Source organism: Aethalodelphis obliquidens, unplaced genomic scaffold (assembly GCF_003676395.1).
Source record: "Aethalodelphis obliquidens isolate GAN/ISIS:26980383/991018 unplaced genomic scaffold, ASM367639v1 scaffold4, whole genome shotgun sequence".
NCBI lineage: Eukaryota > Metazoa > Chordata > Mammalia > Artiodactyla > Delphinidae > Aethalodelphis > Aethalodelphis obliquidens.
This window is the reverse complement of record NW_020837948.1, coordinates 56835898-56854212: the sequence shown is the minus strand read 5'-3', so window position 1 is coordinate 56854212 and position 18315 is coordinate 56835898. Positions and strand designations below refer to the sequence as shown.

The 18315-nt window shown below is 43.8% G+C and overlaps 2 protein-coding genes and 1 non-coding gene across 7 annotated transcripts in view; 1 reads left to right on the top strand and 2 right to left on the bottom strand.

Moving 5' to 3' along the window:
* Positions 1–6066: 6066 nt before the first annotated feature.
* On the bottom strand, positions 6067–18114 carry ZBED3 (zinc finger BED-type containing 3). 3 transcript variants are annotated; one of them, XM_027100787.1, is made up of 3 exons: positions 18013–18114; positions 11372–11487; positions 6067–10679 (listed from the first exon to the last, which is right to left on the bottom strand). In XM_027100787.1, the coding sequence occupies exon 3, from the start codon at positions 10663–10665 to the stop codon at positions 10024–10026; it is 642 nt and encodes a 213-aa protein (XP_026956588.1). In that variant the 5' UTR covers positions 10666–10679; positions 11372–11487; positions 18013–18114; the 3' UTR covers positions 6067–10023. The 3 variants fall into 3 exon arrangements, with proteins under 3 accessions (XP_026956588.1, XP_026956586.1, XP_026956589.1); XM_027100785.1 differs by having other exon boundaries at positions 17946–18070; XM_027100788.1 differs by lacking the exon at positions 18013–18114 and adding an exon at positions 16026–17934.
* Positions 10595–18315, top strand: part of PDE8B (phosphodiesterase 8B) — a 386263-nt gene continuing 378542 nt past the window's right edge. The window contains exons 1-2 of one of the 3 annotated variants that reach the window (XM_027100775.1): positions 10596–10698; positions 15437–15548. The gene's annotated coding sequence lies outside the window, so the exon portion shown is untranslated. Of the gene's footprint in view, positions 10699–15313; positions 15549–18315 lie in introns of those variants that run through there. The other 2 variants (XM_027100776.1, XM_027100777.1) reach the window with 2 other exon arrangements.
* Positions 13246–13383, bottom strand: LOC113617718 (small nucleolar RNA SNORA47). The gene has a single exon (XR_003431728.1). It is a non-coding gene; the product is annotated as a small nucleolar RNA SNORA47 (small nucleolar RNA).

Sequence of the window (18315 nt, the reverse complement as noted above, 5' to 3'; positions counted from 1 at the left end):
GTGTGTGTGTGTGTGTGTGTGTGTGTGTGTGTGTGTGTGTGTGTGTGATAGGGGTGGGAAGGGGTTGGGATGCCAAACTGGTGACTCCACTTCTCATGCCATTAACAGAATAGGTCTACATTGATTACAATTCAAGATTCCAAATACATTTCAAATGAAGAAAGAGTTTCACTGATTAAAGAAGAGGAGGTTGGGGTAGGGAGGAGAACTGAGCCACTTATGTACAGTTGCTCTCACATAATGTGTTAAGAAATTTGGTTCTTATCTCTTTGCAAATGAGGAATTTCTGAAGGATTTTAAGCCCGGAAGGGTCCTCATTAGATTGCTTTATAGCAAAATAACTGGCTGATTGAAGAGAGGCAGAGTGGAGGCTAGCAGACCTCCTTGAGGGCTTGTTCTATCAAATATTTATCATTGAGCATGCAGCAGGGGCTGGGTAGACCTGTGAAGGCAGAGAACTTGTTTGTCTCAGTCACTGCTGGGTCTTCAGTACCTGCCACAGGATTGGATGCTCAGGAGGTGTTCATTAAGCATTTGTTAATAGGGTGGATGGAACACACATCTGTGGTATGTTAGGTACTGTTCTAAGTAAGCACTTAACATATATTATCTTCTTTGTTTCTGCCAGTATTTTATGAATTAGAAAGCTGAGACTTAGGTGTTTATTTTGCTCAAGGCCAAAAAGTCTGTGTGACAGAGTGGTAGAGCTGGGGTTTAAGTTTTTATTCTTTTCATCCCAGTGGGATGGTTAAGAGCACTGGCTGAAGAGTCTGACTGACCTGGGTTCAAATCACAGGTCCACCACTCCTCAGCCGAGTGACATTTAAAAATTTATTTAAACCTCTAGCTTAATGTCTTCATGGGGTTGTTGGGAAGTTTAAATGAGAGAAGGCCTGTGTGGCACTGAGCACCGTGCCCGGTGCATAATAAGCCCTCAAATATTAGTGACTGTTAGTGTTATTATGCTGTGCGATCAATACCAAGGGTGCGGGACTTCCCTGGTGGCGCAGTGGTTAAGAATCCGCCTGCCAGTGTAGAGGACACAGGTTCGAGCCCTGGTCCGGGGAGATTCCACATGCCACGGAGCAACTAAGCCTGTGTGCCACAACTACTGAGCCTGAGCTCTAGAGCCCACGAGCCACAACTACTGAGCCCACGCGCCACCGCTACTGAAGCCTGTGTGCCTAGAGCCTGTGCTCCGCAACAAGAGAAGCCACCACAATGAAGAGTAGCCCTCGCTCACCGCAACTAGAGAAAGCCTGTGCACAGCAACGAAGACCCAACGCAGCCAAAGATAAATAAATTTATTAAAAAGAAAAAAAAATACCAAGGGCACGGTTGGGAATAGACTCCTGGAGCAGAGATGGTGGTTATTAGTAGAAGTCAGGGAGGATGACGGTTGAGGCGCGTAAGTGGATGGGTCGACTTCATTCCCTGAGGTGATGATACGTGGACAAGACTGCATCAGGAGCTGGGTTTCTTAATGAATATTGGAGAATGAACAGGAGACCGGTAGATGATAGACGGTGAGAAAGGGTAGAAGGTATCATGGGTGACCCTTTGAGGTCATCCTCAAAGAAGGGGTGGATTTTGCATGACTTTGGAAATGAAGCCATTGGAGAAAATGATAGGGAGTTCTCGCAGGTCACCCTGGCTCTCAGTACCCTGTGGGAGCAGGGAAGCTACAGGGAGAACTCGAACAACTAGATTTCAGATACTTTTATATAAGAATAAAAGTTCAGCAGCAATGCATTCCTTCAGCAGGTGGCCTTAATATAGGCCAGGCACTATTCTCGGCACTTGGGATACAGAAGTAAACAAATTGGGCAAGACTTGCTGCAGTCTTGGAGCTTACATTTATTTTTAGATACTATTTGGTAGAATGCAAAGGCCAAGTAGTCACATGAGGGTCTTGATAGTTTCAAAAAAAGTATTAATCCAAAATGGTTTCTGTTCACTTCAAAGTTTTTTCAAAAGCCAAAGTTCTTGGGGTGGAGGGGAAGGGGCAATTTGTTGTTGTTTTTAATGCCTTCAGATCTGTCTCTAAATCAGACCTTTTTAGGGAAATCTTATAAACTCTGCCTTCAAAATATTTTAGTCATGTTTTTAAGGGTTTTGGATATGTAGATAGCAGTAGAACCTTACTGAGGCTGCAGCCCCTCATTTGATTATGTATCTCCTCTAATTACCTGAAATAATAGTAACTCTGCCTGCTCAGACCCTGGGGTTTTGTGGTTCTAAGTCTGAACAATAGAGCACTGAAGTACCAAGAAAAAAAAGCAACATTTATCAGGTTGTTAGAAATTGGAGTTGATGGAAAACATTTAAATCAAAAAGTCCCTGGAGGATGAAGAGCAGACACACTTGGGGAAGCTAATGTGATGGAGGCAAACAATGTTCCATGTCTGCTGAGTAAGAATGACTTTCAGAAATTTTTCCAGCTGAAAGCTAGCTTTCCTCATCTCTGTTAAAATGCCCAGAAATTTCCTCATCTACGTTTCATTGCCCAGAAAGCAAGACAGGGAAAAGTTGGTGGAATATTATTAAATATATTTAAACACGTGACAGTGTGTTACTTAGCTTCCAATTACTAACAGTCTTCTGCCAGCTCATTCATCTGCTCATTACTTACCTTGACCAAAGGCCCAGGAGAATATATACTGAAATAATGAAGCTTTCATTAGCATTTATTGCTTTTCCTTAAAGCCTTCATTTTAATACTATGAAATCAGATTTTAGAGAATGTCATAATTAAGATTTTCATAAAGAGAAATATCTAGTACTATTTAAATATGTAATGACTCCCAGGGCTATCTGAATTCATTCACATCATAAACCTACTCAAATGGGCTTTAATTTCTACTACAACTGTGCTCTCTTTACTTAGCCTTAATGTACAACACCTTCAAGGCCAGTTTATGAACCACACACACACAGAATTATCAGTGCTTTATTATAATCACACCTTATTAACAAGAAATGTTAATCTGGTTATATTCACCAGACTGGGCTCTGAGTAACTGGCAGCTCTTTTCAAAAATCAACTTTTCCTGGTAAGATGAATATTTGCCAACCTTAGGGTGTTTTAAAGAATGTGCCAGAAATTCCAAGAGCTACTCTAAAAGAGGAGTTCCAGAAGTGTTTTAAGCATGGAAGCATTTTTGGAAGAACTGTATAGTCTTCAAAGGTGACAACTTTGAAGGCAGAAGTGCTTAAATGGGTAGGTTTTGATATATTTACTTGTACGATTGGTCAGATTCCTTTGTAGTCACCAGTCACATTGAGTTTGACTGGATTAGCTTATTTGGCAAATCAGGTATGAAATTTATGTTTTGATAGAAAAATAGTTCCATCATGAGGGAAAATGACTTGGCAAACCTCTGTGGCTTATGTGCCTCTCTTCTCGGGAATCGTCCCAGGGTGCTCTTCTGAAGTCCTTTGGATTGGTTTTGAGCTCCCATTCAGATAAGAGGAAAAAAAGAAGTCATGGTTATTGAGTTTAAACTATGTCAGAATTTGCCTAAATAGTAATCACTATAACAACTCTGTAAGGTATGTCTTCTCTCTATATTTTAGTGATGAAGAAACTGGATTTCAGAGAGATTGAGCTGGTTGCCAAGGTGACAGCTAACGTAGGTGGTTGGGAGCTTAGATGTTATTTTCCTTTTATTTTTTTATGTTTCAGCATTTTCACTAATCATAACATTTGAGTGCGCTTTTTTTTTTTTTTTTGAAAGCTTAGAGTTTAATTCACATCTGACTCCAAAGGCTCTATCAACTCCTCGCGCACACACCCCCAGCCTTCCTAGTCAGCCAGATCCTACTCAGTGCCACAAATTTGTAAATGTTCTCAGAACTCTGGAGGCCTCTGATTTCCCCCCAGAGGGCATTCTTCATCGTCACCTTCTAGATATCTTTCTCAGAAAAGTCTATGAGGACTCCCTGCACTGGGCAGAGAGCCTGAGTAAAATATTAATACAAGAGGGAAAGATTAGGACCCCCAGTAAAGTGTTGATTCCTGAGGAATAGGGGGTCCCCATCAGGCATGTGCCTTTCTAAACCCCCACCCCCACCCCCCAGACCTGGGTCAGGCAGTATAATGCTGTGGTGGGTAGATAATGCCTGTCACCTCCCCGCCTTCCCCAAATGTCTATACCCTAATCCCTGGAAACGCAGTGTTACCTGGCAGGGGAGAATTAAGGTTGCAGATGATATTAGGCTGCTGACCAACTGAACTTAAGGAGAGGGTCCTTTAAATGTGGACTAGGGAGGCAGAGTGATGCCCTGTGAGAAAGACCGGTCCTTGCTGGCCTTGAAGAGGAAGGGGCCACAAGCCAAGGAATGTGGGCAGCCTCTAGAAGCTGGAAAAGGCAAAAAACCAGATTCTCTCCTAGAGCCTCTAGAAAAGAACACAGCCCTGCAAACACTTTGAGATGCATTTCAAGGCTTCTGACCTGCAGAACTATAAGATAATAAAATCTGTGTTGTCTTTAGCCACTAAGTTTGTGGTAATTTGTTACAGCAGCAATAGGAAACTAATAAAGGCCAACCTTGCTTCCTCTGGGAAAGCTGCCTTGCTTACCCTCAGCACCAGAGCTCGTGGGTGGGAAGTAGCCAACGTTGACCCAAGTGTCAGCAAACACTCAAGCCATGATACAGAGGTCCTGGCACTGGTAAAGAGGTGAGCCAGAAGAGAGTTGTGGAAGGAGGTCCAACTCTTTGGTCCCAAGTCTGACTGGGAACCACGGATTGAGGTCCAGCCTCCAGTCTGCTACTTAAGCTGTGTGGCCTTTACAGGCCATTTCACCTTGTTGAAACGTGGAGCCTCACAGTAAAGCATGGATGATTATACCTGTCCTGCCAGCAGGCTGTTGTGAAGACAAAAAGTATGGTATAGGAGAGCATGCTTATTACCACTGCACACATTTTCAGTTCTAGGTGTGAATCCTGTAGAGTTAGTACCTCAGTTCTGTAGAAGTGTGATATACTATTATCATTTTTAATAAACACACATGTGACTTTCAACATTTTCTTCTAAATCTGCAATTAACAAGAAAATCTAAACAGAACAACTGATTCACTCAAAGATTGATGTTTCACAGTATTTTATGTAATCAGCATGTTAGAGCTAAAGGGGACCTTAAGGATCACCTCATCCATCTTCCAGACAAAGGAGCAGATTCAAGTTGTAGAAAGGTAAGAAGATCAAACCTTTAGAAATAAAATTCCCTAATGAGTCCATGGCAGCAAAACAAAACAGCAGCTCAGTTTTTATGAATCCCCTCTAAGACATTAAGACATGGACAGCCACTTAAAGTAGAAATTCAGCCCAGACCAAGCCAAGCCCTTCCCTTGTCCAGCCTCCAAGGATGAAAACTTAGGTGCATAAAGGGCCCTAGCTCTTTCAGCCTTGGTTGTCATTACCCTGCTTTGCCCACACCCCCTCCTCCCTGACAAATTTCAACCTAAAGAAGTGATTGATCACTTTACATCATGGCAGGAGTTCAGGAGTCAGGTTTAGGGCATTCTGCATCCCAATTCCAGCCATCCACCTCACCACTGCGTGCATTGCCCTCAAAGGCAGTGCTGGCTGGTGCTATTAGCAAGCCTAGTCACATAAATCAGGGAAGCTCTGCCAATATATGCAAGGCATGTCACCATCACCCACTAGCAATGACAACTCTAATTGTGAGCAGACTGTGCCACAGCCAGAGAGGCTGATGCAATCCCCGGAACCCACCTCTGCACTTTCAGATCCCAGCTCTTAGCTGACAGGATGCCAGCTTAGCCAGTTGGTCCTGATAGCCCTTGTGCTTTGCCAGGTGAGCCAGCAGAAGCCCTCAAGGCCAAAGAGGCAGAATATCTGATGAGGCTGGAGTCAGGTGAGCCATCATAGCCACTAAGAGTGGACGAGCCACTCAGGCTCATTTTTCTCCTCTGTCAAATGATGGAGTTGGACTGGACAAGGGCTGCATTTCCTTCTAGGCTTCTCTGGAATTGAAGATTATCTCGGTTCTTGTGTTGGAAGTTTTGTTTATCTTAAATAAGGAAGCTGAATGCTGGTAGTAAGGATTTTCCATTTGCAAGAGGTAAGTAACTTTATTTTTAATTATAAAGGTAATTTATGCTTGATATAGAAAAGTTATAGCAATGCAGAAGTGTAAAAAGTGTATAACTCCCACAACCAGTGGTAAGTCATCAGTCAGGCTAATTGCTTTCCCCATCCCCTGAACAGGCTACTGGTGCTCCCATTAGCCATCTATTTTGAAGGAGAGGTTAAGATTCTGAAAGTCAATCTTTGCTTATTTTAGTGGTTCTAACAGTTGGTGAAACTGAAGAGTGACATTTGTAGAAGTTTTTTTTTTTTTTCTTCCAAAAAGTCCAGATTCAAATCTTATAACCCAACTTATAAATCCACATGAAGAAGTTAAATTTCAATACTTAAAAGAAAAATCATACTATTATTAGAGTAATACAAAAATTGCAAGAGACAAAAGAATAAAATACATTAAAATGTTAATAGCAGTCTAAGGTGACAGGACTTTGGGGGATTTTTTTCAGCTTTTCTTCGTAGAGTGGGGCATTGCATTTTTATTAATTGTGTAGTAAAGAAAATAATTTTAAGAAAAGTGTTCCTGATAATGACATACTAGGTGATTGGATTCAAACCAAACAGCCCAATAACTGACACTTATTAAATCTTTATTGACTAAACAGCTTTTTAAAATTTACTGCTGCTTCCTTTTAGGCTATTTTTTTGTTAGGAATTCTACTTAGAGGATTAAAGATAAATGAATAATTATATTAATAATTTGAGAAGACTTGTGAAAATCTTAAAGACATTGAGTTCAATGCCTCAAATACTTATTGAGCAGCTGTTACAGGCAAGTCACTGTGGGAGCAGAAGGATGAGTGAACTCCATCCTTACTCCCAAGGGCTCAGGCAAGGGAGGTAAGACAGGAACCCACAGAGCCACACGCCAGATGGCCTTTATAAGGGTTTTGAGATACAAAATGCTGAGAGTCCAGAGAAGTAAAGAATCATCTCTGAATGATGAGGAATCCAGGAAAGCTTCATGTAGGCAGTCGAATTTGAGCTAGGTCTTAGAAAATGGGCGGGATTTTTCATACTTAGAAATTGAAGGGGCTTTTTTAAGTGGAGGAAAGGCGAACAGGCACAGAGGTGCCAAGACCAGGGCATGTCAGAAGAACGAGGAGTCCAGTTTGGCCAAAGCATACAGCATGTGTAAGGGAAGGGACAGATAAGACTGGTACAGGGGTAGAGGAGACTTGAACGTCAAGCCACAAAGCTAGAGCTTGTAGATGATGGGTGATCTTGGGGGTCCTTTGAGCAGGAAATGTGATACAGTCAATGTCAGCTTAGGACAGTTCCTTTGGCCAAGTAGGGGACAGTGTGGGAAGACAAGGATGGGAAGATGAATCCCAGATGAATGATAAATGGGGCCTGAGCTGAGCAGGTGGCATCAGAAGGAAGACAGCTGTGATACTTTGTAGAAATAGACTCAATAGATCAGGGGCCTAGGATTCAGTGAGACTGGTGCTCAAATCCCACTCTGCCGCTTCATTACTTAGTTCCCCTGAGCCTGTCTCTTCTCCTCTACAAAATGGGTGTAAGAGTAATTATATCATGGGGTTGCTGCATAGTAGGCAGAGGCAGTTATTCTTGTGAAGCATTGTAGCACAGCTCTGGCATGGTGAGTGCTCAGTACATGTTAATGTCACTGATGGTGCTACCTGGAGTTGGAGTTAGGAAGGAAACAGGTGTCAGCTCCGGTGACTGAGTAACAAGGCCGACAGTACAGCAGCTGGGAGCATGGCATCTGCAGGTAGAGACCGTATTTGGAACCCGACTCAACTACTTACCAGCTTTAATCTCATACAAGCCACTTAACCCCTCTCTGTTTCCTTAGCTGTAAAATGGGCATAGTATTAATACCCGCCCCCCAAGGAGCTGCTGTGGAAATAAAGTGAGATAATACATGTAAATGTACCTGATACATTTTAAGAGCCCAGTAGTTATTAGTTATTGGGTCAGGGGGGTGGAGATGCAGAGTTGAATAGAATTACCCCTACCATCTCCTGTGGCAAGATATGCAAGTAGAGGTGGAGACATGCTGCAGGGGACTGGCCATGAAGGACAGACCCGGAAGAACACTAAAGGCTGGAGGTAGTCAGGAGTCGCTGGCACAGAGGTGATTATTGTACCTCTACGGGTACATGAACCAAGATTGGGTACATAAATTGGCCTAAGGAAACAATCAGATAAATCCAGAATACAGGACGTCTATAAGACATACATAAGATGGCCGGGACTTTTTAAAAAGTAAATGTCATGAAAAAAAATAGTAAGGGGGCTGTTCTAGACTAAAAGAGACTAGGGTTATAATCAAAAGTAATGTGTGAATCTTAACTGGGCCCTGTTTTTTAGAAAAGAGAAAAAGACACTCTTGGGACAGTTAGGGAATTTCAATTAAGGAATCTGTCTTAGAGGCTATTGGGATAAACATGCTGAAATACTTTAGGGATGAAATGCCATGCATGTTTGGGGTGGAGGGAAGAAAAATAAATATGGCAAAAATGTTAACAACTGTTTAGGTGGAGGGTATATGTGGGTATTCATTGTACTAGCTTTTCAACTTTTTCTGGATGCTTGAACATTTTCAAATTCTCAGAAAAAATAGGAAAAGAGACCTGAAGAAAAACTGTTTGGAAATCAGTCTACATCAGGAAAAGGAATTCTCTGGAGGAAAAGCAAGTTCCATCTACCAAAGGAAAAATTTCAAGAAGGGAGAGATTAAGCAAAATGAAGGCTGAAAATAAATCATCATATTCAGCCATTGTGAGACTGTAGCGGCTTCTTAAGAGTCCAGTGTAGCCTGAAAAGCTGACCACGAGTGAAGGAGTAAGGAGTGGGGAGGAAATATAAGCAGCAAGGACTGCTCGACAGTCCTTGCTTAGGGGGTGCTCAGTTGGGAGCATCCAGGCTGGGGGAGTCTTTCTTTTCAGTCCAAGGAAGACTGGGGCATTGCTAAAGAGGAAGACTCTGAAGAAAGGGAGGGAATGAGACAGAGGAAAAGAGGTAACGTTGTGGAGGAAGGGCCCAGGAAAGGTGGAAGAGGAATGGATGAAAACATGAGAGGAGGAGGTGGCCTCAGATGGGAGGGGGCCTTCCCCTTGGCCCAGGAGTGAGGACTGTGAAGATGTGGGGGCAGAAGCTCCCTTCCTAATAACGAGGGATGGGGTCATGTCTTGCTACTAGGCGGCAGGTGTGAGGCAGTTAAGTGGGGAAACAGCACAGCTGCCACTGGCTCTGAAACAGGAAAAATGAGGGCGGAGGTAAGATAGGGTGATTGGTACTGCCGGGCAAGATGGGGAGGGGAGCAAAAAGAGGGCTTCTCCAGGACTGCCTTCCTAAGGCACTAGAAATGACAGGGTAATGAGCAGTCTTGGAAACTCCCGTTCAGAAATTGGCGCTGGGCAAAGACTACTCATCAATGATTTACTCATTAGGAAATGAGGAAAACTTTTTTTGGGTAAAAATGCTTTATCATTTCCATGCACCCTCTACCCTGGGTTGCCCTGGCTGGTGTACAGCCACCTGGTGTGATAGTCTTTGGTGTGTAAGGAAGCTCCTGTCCTTTCAAAGTCACCAGGCACAATATGGCCATGGCTCCAGGTGATCTAGGTTCACAGGGCTGTTGGAGCTCTCATTCCAAAGGCAGTCAGAGGAAAACCACCCCCTGCGCGGATGCCACTAAACGCCACCAGCATTGGAGGCCGCTGGAGCTTGCGCTCCCAGGCACCCCGGAGGACCACGGAGTGATTTTTGGTTCTGCCTGGCCTCCGAAGTGCTTCTCAAGACCCCACATTTGGCGATTTCGATTCGGCAGAGCGGCAACGGACCTGAGATCTCGCTCCTAGGTGAGGCTGAAGACGCCGGTCCGCGGGCCACACTTTTTGAGTAGGGCTGGCCGGGGGTGGGTGGGTGGGAGCGGCTAAAACCTACAGGAAGACCTTCGTGATGACGTAGCCGTCCCTGGGGTCTCCCTCGGGTTCCTCTTTGAGCGGAGCGTGCAGCAGGGCCGAGCCCAAGGCCAAGGCGCCCTCCCGGCGGCTCACTTCCCGCAGCCGCGCCTGCAGCGCCTCCCTCTCGGCCTGCAGCTCCCGGCGCGCCTGGGCCGCCGCGCGCTCCTCCTCCTGCAGCGCCCGCCGCCTGCGCTCCAGGGCGCGCTCGCCCTGCTCCACGGCCGCCTCGCGCCGCGCCAGCTCGCGCTCCCGCAGGCTGCCGCGCACTGCCAACGCGCCCATCTGCTCCAGCAGGCGCGCCCAGTCGCCCTCGGCGGCCGCGGCGGGGCCGGGGGCAGCGGGCGGCGAGCGGCGGGCGGTGCTCTCCGCCAGCTCCCGCCGGTGCGCGCTCCTCAAGTGCTTCCACAGCGCAGCGGTGCCCGCGTGCCAGCCCGGGCCGCGGCCCACCTGCTCCCCGCACAGCCGGCAGGTGGCCCAGGGGCCCGACGCGTGGCCGGGGCGCGCCGGCGCCAGGTGGAAGTACCCCCAGGCCTCGGAGTACGGCGCCCCCAGGCGGCCTGCAGCCGCGTCCGGCCCGCCCGTCTCTTCCATAGTCACGGCCGGCTCGTCGCTCCTCATTCTCTAGGCAGCGCCTGCACCGAGGGACACAGGGTAAGACGACCACAAAATTACATGTGCACACGGACACACGCTCCAACACACAACTTCTAGGACGAGAGTTAGCCTGTCAAGAAACCATGCCTCCCTCTCACTACTGATAAAAATCCTGCGGTTAGTTTGGGTAGATGCTTGCGTTTCTTTTTCAGTAGGTATTAACCGTTGATTCTTCGTGGGGGGGAAAGGTAGAAAATGCCTAGCCCTTCTTTCCTTAACCAGGAATTTTCTTCGAAATTTATTGGATTCCCTGGCTCACAAGTACTAAGACTAAAATTGGGAAGCCAAGCTTCTCATAAGAATAAGCTAAATAAGTGCTGTATGTATATGTTAGTTTTAACTAGTCTCCTTTACGCTCTTTAAAAAAAAACGAGCAAGGCTCCCTTTTGAATTCTTCTCGCAGTGTTGCACAAGAAAGGAGTGGGGGGAAAAAGTTTCAGGAATGAAAATTTTGTTTCTTGGACTTTAAGGGTGACAGTGCTAGGACTGAGCAGCTTTTCAAAAAGCTTTCAAGGAGACAACTTTTTTCAAGGTAAAAATATCTTTGTTTTTGTGATTTTAAAAACGATGTGCTTATGAGAAACAAGAACTGCTAAGAATCATTAAAATGTTTAAAAAATACGCACATTTAGAAAACAGCAATATACAAAGCAGTTTTCTAAACTTTTACCTTCAAATCAGGCGGTGGGCTGTCTCTATCATTGCCTCAGGGTTTCTAGCCAGCCCAGGTTCTCAGGTGGAAACACTGCAGTGTGGCTTCTGAGTTCTCAAGAACCATCAGCAGTGCTAGGAGTAAATTCAGAGGACAGGCGGTGGAGTAAAAGAAATTCAATTAAACAGCCCTGAAAGTAGATACTAGAAATCCTGGATGGTGCCATGTCCCTCTGGTGTTCATTCTGCCGACCCTCTCATAGGTGCTCCAGTCATAAAAAAAATAAAATTAGTTTTCTATATTGCTTATCCCAACTAAATGGCCCGCAGTCTATATTTGCAAGACAAAAAGCTTGGTGGATTCTCTTAATTAAGGAAGAAAAATAGAAGTAATAGCTGTTTGCTTTGTCCAACAAATACCTGTAGTTAAAGGGATCCAAATACAACACAGTGCCTATCACTGCCAGGTCTTTTCTATTAAGAAAACATTTCCCACTGTTATAACCTATCAAATGAGGGGGGAGATAGAAAAGGTGAATTTTCTTCTTTAAAAAATAACTTCACTGGGCTTCCCTGGTGGCGCAGTGGTTGAGAGTCCGCCTGCCGATGCAGGGGACGCGGGTTCATGCCCTGGTCCGGGAAGATCCCACATGCCGCGGAGCGGCTGGGCCCGTGAGCCATGGCCGCTGAGCCTGCGCGTCCGGAGCCTGTGCTCTGCAACGGGAGAGGCCACAACAGTGTGAGGCCCGCGTACCGCAAAAAAAACAAAACAAAACAAAACTTCACAAAGGGTCAAATGTGTGATTCTAGACAAATTTGCTTTGAAAGTTTAAAAATAATAATAGAATATATGACAGACTTGGAGCTCTCCTGAGAACTTATTTCATCGGGAAAATTCAGGCCGAGGTGGGAGAATAATGGACAATGAGATAGCCAGTGCCCGCTCCTACTGTCAGGTTTTGAACCAGCAGCAGTGGAGATGATGAAGTTCCAGAATCTCTTTTATTAAAGGCAACTAGGGATGACTGAAGACAAAGATGAAAACAGGAAAAATATGTTGCTTTAATAATAGTATTTAGTGAACCTTTTAATTCAGTTGCTAATAGTCTTGTTACAGATGCGTTACACTTTTCTAAACCTCATTTGTTTTTTTCCCACCAAGCAAGTCCACTGAGATCAGGCAGGACATTTAACATATCTCTTGAATTAAAAAAAAAAAAAAAGAATGAATTTACCAGAATCATCCAAAAAAATAATAAGTACCAGGCCTCTTCTAACAAAAGAAATAGCTATTTACGTATCTTCTGATATGAGGCATTGGTTTGAATATGGTTACCCATGATAATTAGTATAAAAGGTCATTAGAAATTAAAGGCTAGATTTCCCCCAAGAGATTTACTAAATCAATAAAGTCCCCAAAGCCAGAGTGGTGGGATGAGGAGGGAAGTTACAGACCCCCTTCAAGGATAACTTTTTTGCGGTTAGTAAACATTGTGTTTAGTAAACAGAACCAGATTTTAGTCTTAGAGATGTTTTTTGTTATCCAGCTTTACTTAAAATTTTTTTCTACATTTTTTTTCTTTTATTTAGAATTCCATTCCTTCTAAATTAGAATCTTACCTTTCCAGAGTGTGCCCTTTTTTTAAATTACTAGACATACACAAAAGTGGAGAGAATAGTAGTATTATGAGTGCCTATATTTACTTTATAAATTAAAAGAGATTTAATTTCTTCAAAATCTGGGATGCCCAGAGGAGTGCCACATACAGGAATGGCATCTGTTCTAAGACTTAAGGTGGAAAACAGGGATGAGAAGCACTGATCACTGATTTTGATGTCTTAATCCTTTAGACTTAGTGGAGCCCTCATCTGAGCCAGGGACAAGCAGCACCACAAGTGTTGGCCAGCAGAGTGCTGCCCCTCTGAGGGCGGCAGAGGGACCTCCTATGCCCTGGCAAGCCTTCACTCTCGGAGGTCTTAACCGGTGGAAGACAGCATGGTTCAGAACTGCCTCACCTTCTCAGCCCTCCGACCACAGCTACATTCTGGCTCAAAAGAGTCTTCTGTTCAGACTCAGTCTCTAAAGAGTGACCAGCAGTAACTGTGGCCACAAGTCGTTCCTAGCAGAGCCTTCCTAGGTCTGCTAAGCAATCCCTGAGCTCATTTCAACCATCCCTACAGTGCAGAGGGAGAGAAGCTTGGCTTGGAAGTCAGCTTGGCTTGGGAGAGAAGTCTTAGAATCTTTAGCCACGACCCTAATATACAAAGAGTTCTTACAAACTGAGAAGAAAAAGACAAGCAAGCCAATTGAAAAATGGGCAAGAAATATGAGTAGGCAAATGACCCAAGAGCAAAATCAGATGGCCAGGAAATTTGTGAAAAGATGCACACCACTTATATTCAGGGAAGTGCTATTAAAGTAACAATAAGGTCTCATGTTAGATCCATCACACTAACAAAAATGAAGAGGTCTGTCAGCCAAAGTTGGAAGGGGGGGCAGAGAAAAGGGTATGCTCATGCATTCCTAGTGGAGATGTGAAGGCTTTTAGGAAAAGCAATCTGCAATTTCTGTTAATTAAAAATAGATATAATTGGGGATCCAACTCCTGGGAATCTGTTCTGTAGAAGTAAAAGTACCAATATGTAAAGTAACATGTATTAGGATGTTTATCATAGTATTATTTAGAATGGCAAAAAACTGGAATCAAGAGAATGGCTACCAGCAGGAAAATGGCTGGGTAAATAATGTGTAGTCACCTCAGGGAATATTATGCTGCCATTAAAAAGGATGGATTGGAGCTCTGTCAGGGGGATGTCTGGAGGAACTGTTTAGGGAGAAAAGCAAGATGCATAAAGGTGTGTATAATATGATCTCACTCTTATTAAATAATTAGATCTGTATAGGATATACAGATTAATGATTTTTTATAAATATGAAGAAAAATGAGATACACTATGGGTTGAGGGGGTTGCAGCTGATGTGAAAGGAGAAGGGGAAGAGGTAAAGACAAAAGGAAAAGAAAAAGTGTGCTGAGAAAGCATGTACGTGATCATGTGTATACATTTAGGTAGAGTATATATATGGCAGGGTCTATACATAAATAAAAAGTAATTTTATAAAACAATCCTCAAGCATGTGAGCTCAGGCAGGCCTAGGCAGCCTTAACTCTGGAGACTGGAGGGAACAGTCCCATGGGGCATAGTGCACTGCCATCTGGCCCTGGAGGGATCCCAATGTGTGAGCTTGCTCAGTGTGGGTGGTTCGCTGTGCCCTGCCTGAGCAGAAGGAGATTCTATATCGACGTAAGATGGAGGGTGCCATGGGAGGGCAGCACACCTCACTCATCTCCCCGGCATAGGGCCTGCATAGGGCAGGCACTCAGGGGACACTGCATTAAATGAAATGAGCCCAACTTTACCTTTCTTAGCCCCAGCTCACCGGAGTCTCTATCTCCCCATCTGTCAGGAGAAATGATAAGATTAGCTGCCCCTAATAGGTGGCTGAAATCAGATAATGCACGAGATGTCACTGTTGGACTCGCCAGTGCTATATCAATTCAAAGCATGAACAAAAGGAAGCTCCCAGTAGTTACTATTCAAACATGCCTACACGAAGTTCTTAGTGGCTAAAAGGGAGTGCTGTTTTTCTCTTTAACATATTCTGTTATTCAATAGAGGAAGTAGTTTAAGTGGGAAGAATTCTCTTGGGGATTTTTAAATACAAAAATCAAATTAAAAAGAATCATAGCTCCACTTCCCCACCCCCAACCAAATTTATTTTCACTTCCTCAGTTGATCTTCCTGCACAATAGGTGGCTCATCACTCAGGTAGAAGATGATAGGGAGGCCTAGTTAGCTGGGGTCCTGTGATACGCATTTCTTCCTTACCAAGTACTGCCCCCAAACCGAACACCTATTAACTTGTATGGTTAGCTAACAAGAAGAAAACGAAAAGTAAAAGCTCTCTTAATTTTCCTTAAACAATTGAAAAACTACCAGAAAGTTGCCAATGAATGATTATGTCGTTTACGTCCCTTCACTTCATCCACTCTTTCATTCAAACTCTCCTTGTGTACCTGATCAGGGCCAGGCACGTGCTTGCTGCCCAGGATGCCAAGAGGAGCACCACATAGTCCCTGCCCTCTGGAAGCCTACCATCTGGTGGGGAGAGATGCTTCAAGATGCTGACACCCATGGTAAAGATCAGAGCAGTGTTCACTCATGAAGAGTGGGGAAGCGTGGGCTTGGGGACCCTAACACAAAGGTTCATGCAGATACACGTGCTTAAGCATTCTTTCCCTTCCCCACCTTGCTCAGGGTACAACATTCACTAAAACGCGTCACCATTAGTGCTGACTCTAATAAATAAAGTACCAGTTCTTTAGTTGTATAATTAGGCTTCCAAGCTTATATTTTAAATAAAATTTTTTGAGGCTAAATAAATGCACTGCTAGCATGAAATTAATTTAACAGTGGAAATTTTTGAGTCCAATTTCAGGGGGAAAAAAGCTGAAAAAAAAAGTAGATTTTAGTTATTTCTTGGAAAGGGAGAGAGTAGTATTAATGGTATGATGCCTCTGAATTCTATGATGAGTTTCATTCCAGTATCCATTATCTGGAAGGGATGATACGAAGTCTAAGCTGCTGGAAGATAAGACATTCATATTAATTACCTCTGCACTTGATGTTCTCTGAAGAAGTTTTATTCTTCTAATAACTTATCAGATTAAAACCCATATTCCTCAATGTGATCTCCCTGAATACCAATATAGAGAATAAAGGAAGAGATCAGAACCTGGATGAATACTTTGTGTAAATATGGGTGTATACATACAATGTATGATTATAACATTGAGAATCATCCTATAAACCACCCACAAAAGTTAGTTTTATTATTTTACACTTGTGCTTGTGCACATACAAAATATCAGGCAGGCTAAATGTCAAAGAACCAGGCAGTGTTCTCAGAAAATCACAGAAAGCTCTATTTGTCCTTCCATGGTCAAGTCTAATCGCTTTAGTTGGATTAATCTAGCAGAGTTACAAACAAATATGTGTAGATTGAGCCTGGCTGGATCTTAGGTGAGAAATTCACCCTAATGTCAAATCCACACAGACTTATGTGAAAACACTAAAAACATTTTTATCCACCAGTAACTTTAATCAAAGCAGAATATAATAATTAAAACAAATAATTAGCCTTGACAACTGAGGTATCAAGGAAACTACAGTTCATCTGTTACCTGTCCATCTCTGTTGAAATATTAATTTACTGCCATATATTAATCTATTTATAAACAAATCTAGACAGTTAGAAAAATTAGTCTATAGTCACCAGGCTGAAGGCTTAGTTGAAGTAAAAATGCTTCCAAACTGTAAAGGATGGATACCTCAGGGAATAAAGGGTTAAGTGTGAAAAAACTTGGAAAAATGTTACACATGGGCTGTAAAAAATGTACTGGACCCACAGCTAATGAACTGGTAAATCAGAGATGTTCTCTAAATGTCATAAGCCAAAATTTTAGATACTTCTTCCATTAGCTAAAAGGCTGAGAAACGCTCTCTATTAATGTATTTTTTTTAATGAAAATTGTGAAGCTTCCTCCCTAAGTGGACCTTTATTTCAGGCCTACATTATTTTATTTAATACATGTGTTCCTAAAAAGAAGGGTGTTGATCCATTTTCATCGTGTAAGATGCATTATTTAATGTGAATTAGTGGGATTTAAAGCTGCCCTACTTTGAAGAGCTCTGTAACAAAGATTTTTTAATTAAGAATTACGCGGTATTGGCTCTTGGTCTTTGCATACATTGTTGTATACTTTTCATTGTCAGCTGCCTCAAGCTATTTTTGGCTTAAAAATGTGTATAAATAATTACATTAATGAAAAGTACGGAAAATGATTACCCTAATTATGTCAATTTATTAAGCTATTTCGACAACAGTTTCTCGTAAACACCGCATCTTTGTAGTCTTAGCTAATTAGAAGTTTGGATGGTAGCAGGTACTTTTTTTTTTTTTTCCTTTCAAGGAGGGAAAACTAACTTTGCTTGGTAAACTTCGGGCATTAAGTTAGTGTAAGTGATTATAGCAAACTGCTCCTGTATGTTCCTGAAGGATCAGAAAATTCCTTTGTTTGAGCACGGTGGGGATCGGGGTCTTTGTTTGAGCATCTGGCTTGCATTCGGTTTCTCCCCAAAGTGGGAAACATTCAGAAAGTCTCAATTAGAGAAAGGGCCGCCAACCACTTGCCCTGTTAAAGGACTGACTGCAATAAGGCAACTTTAATAAAGGGAGAGCACATGACTTTCGATATTCCTGAATAACTTTTTTGAAGGGAGACTGTAGAGCAGGAGCAAAAATGAGGTGCATAAAGAAACTGAACCGGGCGTTACGCAGAATCCCGGGTCCAAACGCATCTTTTACAATAACGGTAATCCCACCACCGCGGAGGGCACGCCCGGCACCCCATGCACTAGCAAGCCTGCGCGCCTGCGTCTGCGGGGCGCTGGCGCTCTGCGATCCCCCGCCAGGCCCCCGGCTGGTCCCAGCTCACTCCGCCGCCCCCAGGCAGCTTCCCGCGATCCCTCACCTGTCCCCCGGGACTCCCCAGTCTCCCGTGGGCACGCGCCGCCGTGAGTCTCGCAGCCCACACTCACCCCATCACCCCCGAAGCGGGAGTTGGGCTGGGTGTCTGGGATCGCCGATCCCCTCCAGGATCCTCGCAGACATTTTGTCCTGTGCGGAAACCTCAGCGCCGCGTCCCCCTTAAAGACACAGCGCTCCATTCATGCGCCTGGAGTGGAAAGGGGGGATGGAAACGTGTGACCCGGTGTTGAAAGGGCTGGGGAGTCACTCCCGAACCGTCCAGGTCCATAAGCAACAGACTTGTGTTTGCCCAGGTTTAAAAAAAAAAAATGATGCAGTAGTTTAGTGATTTTTAAAAATGGAATTACTGTTTT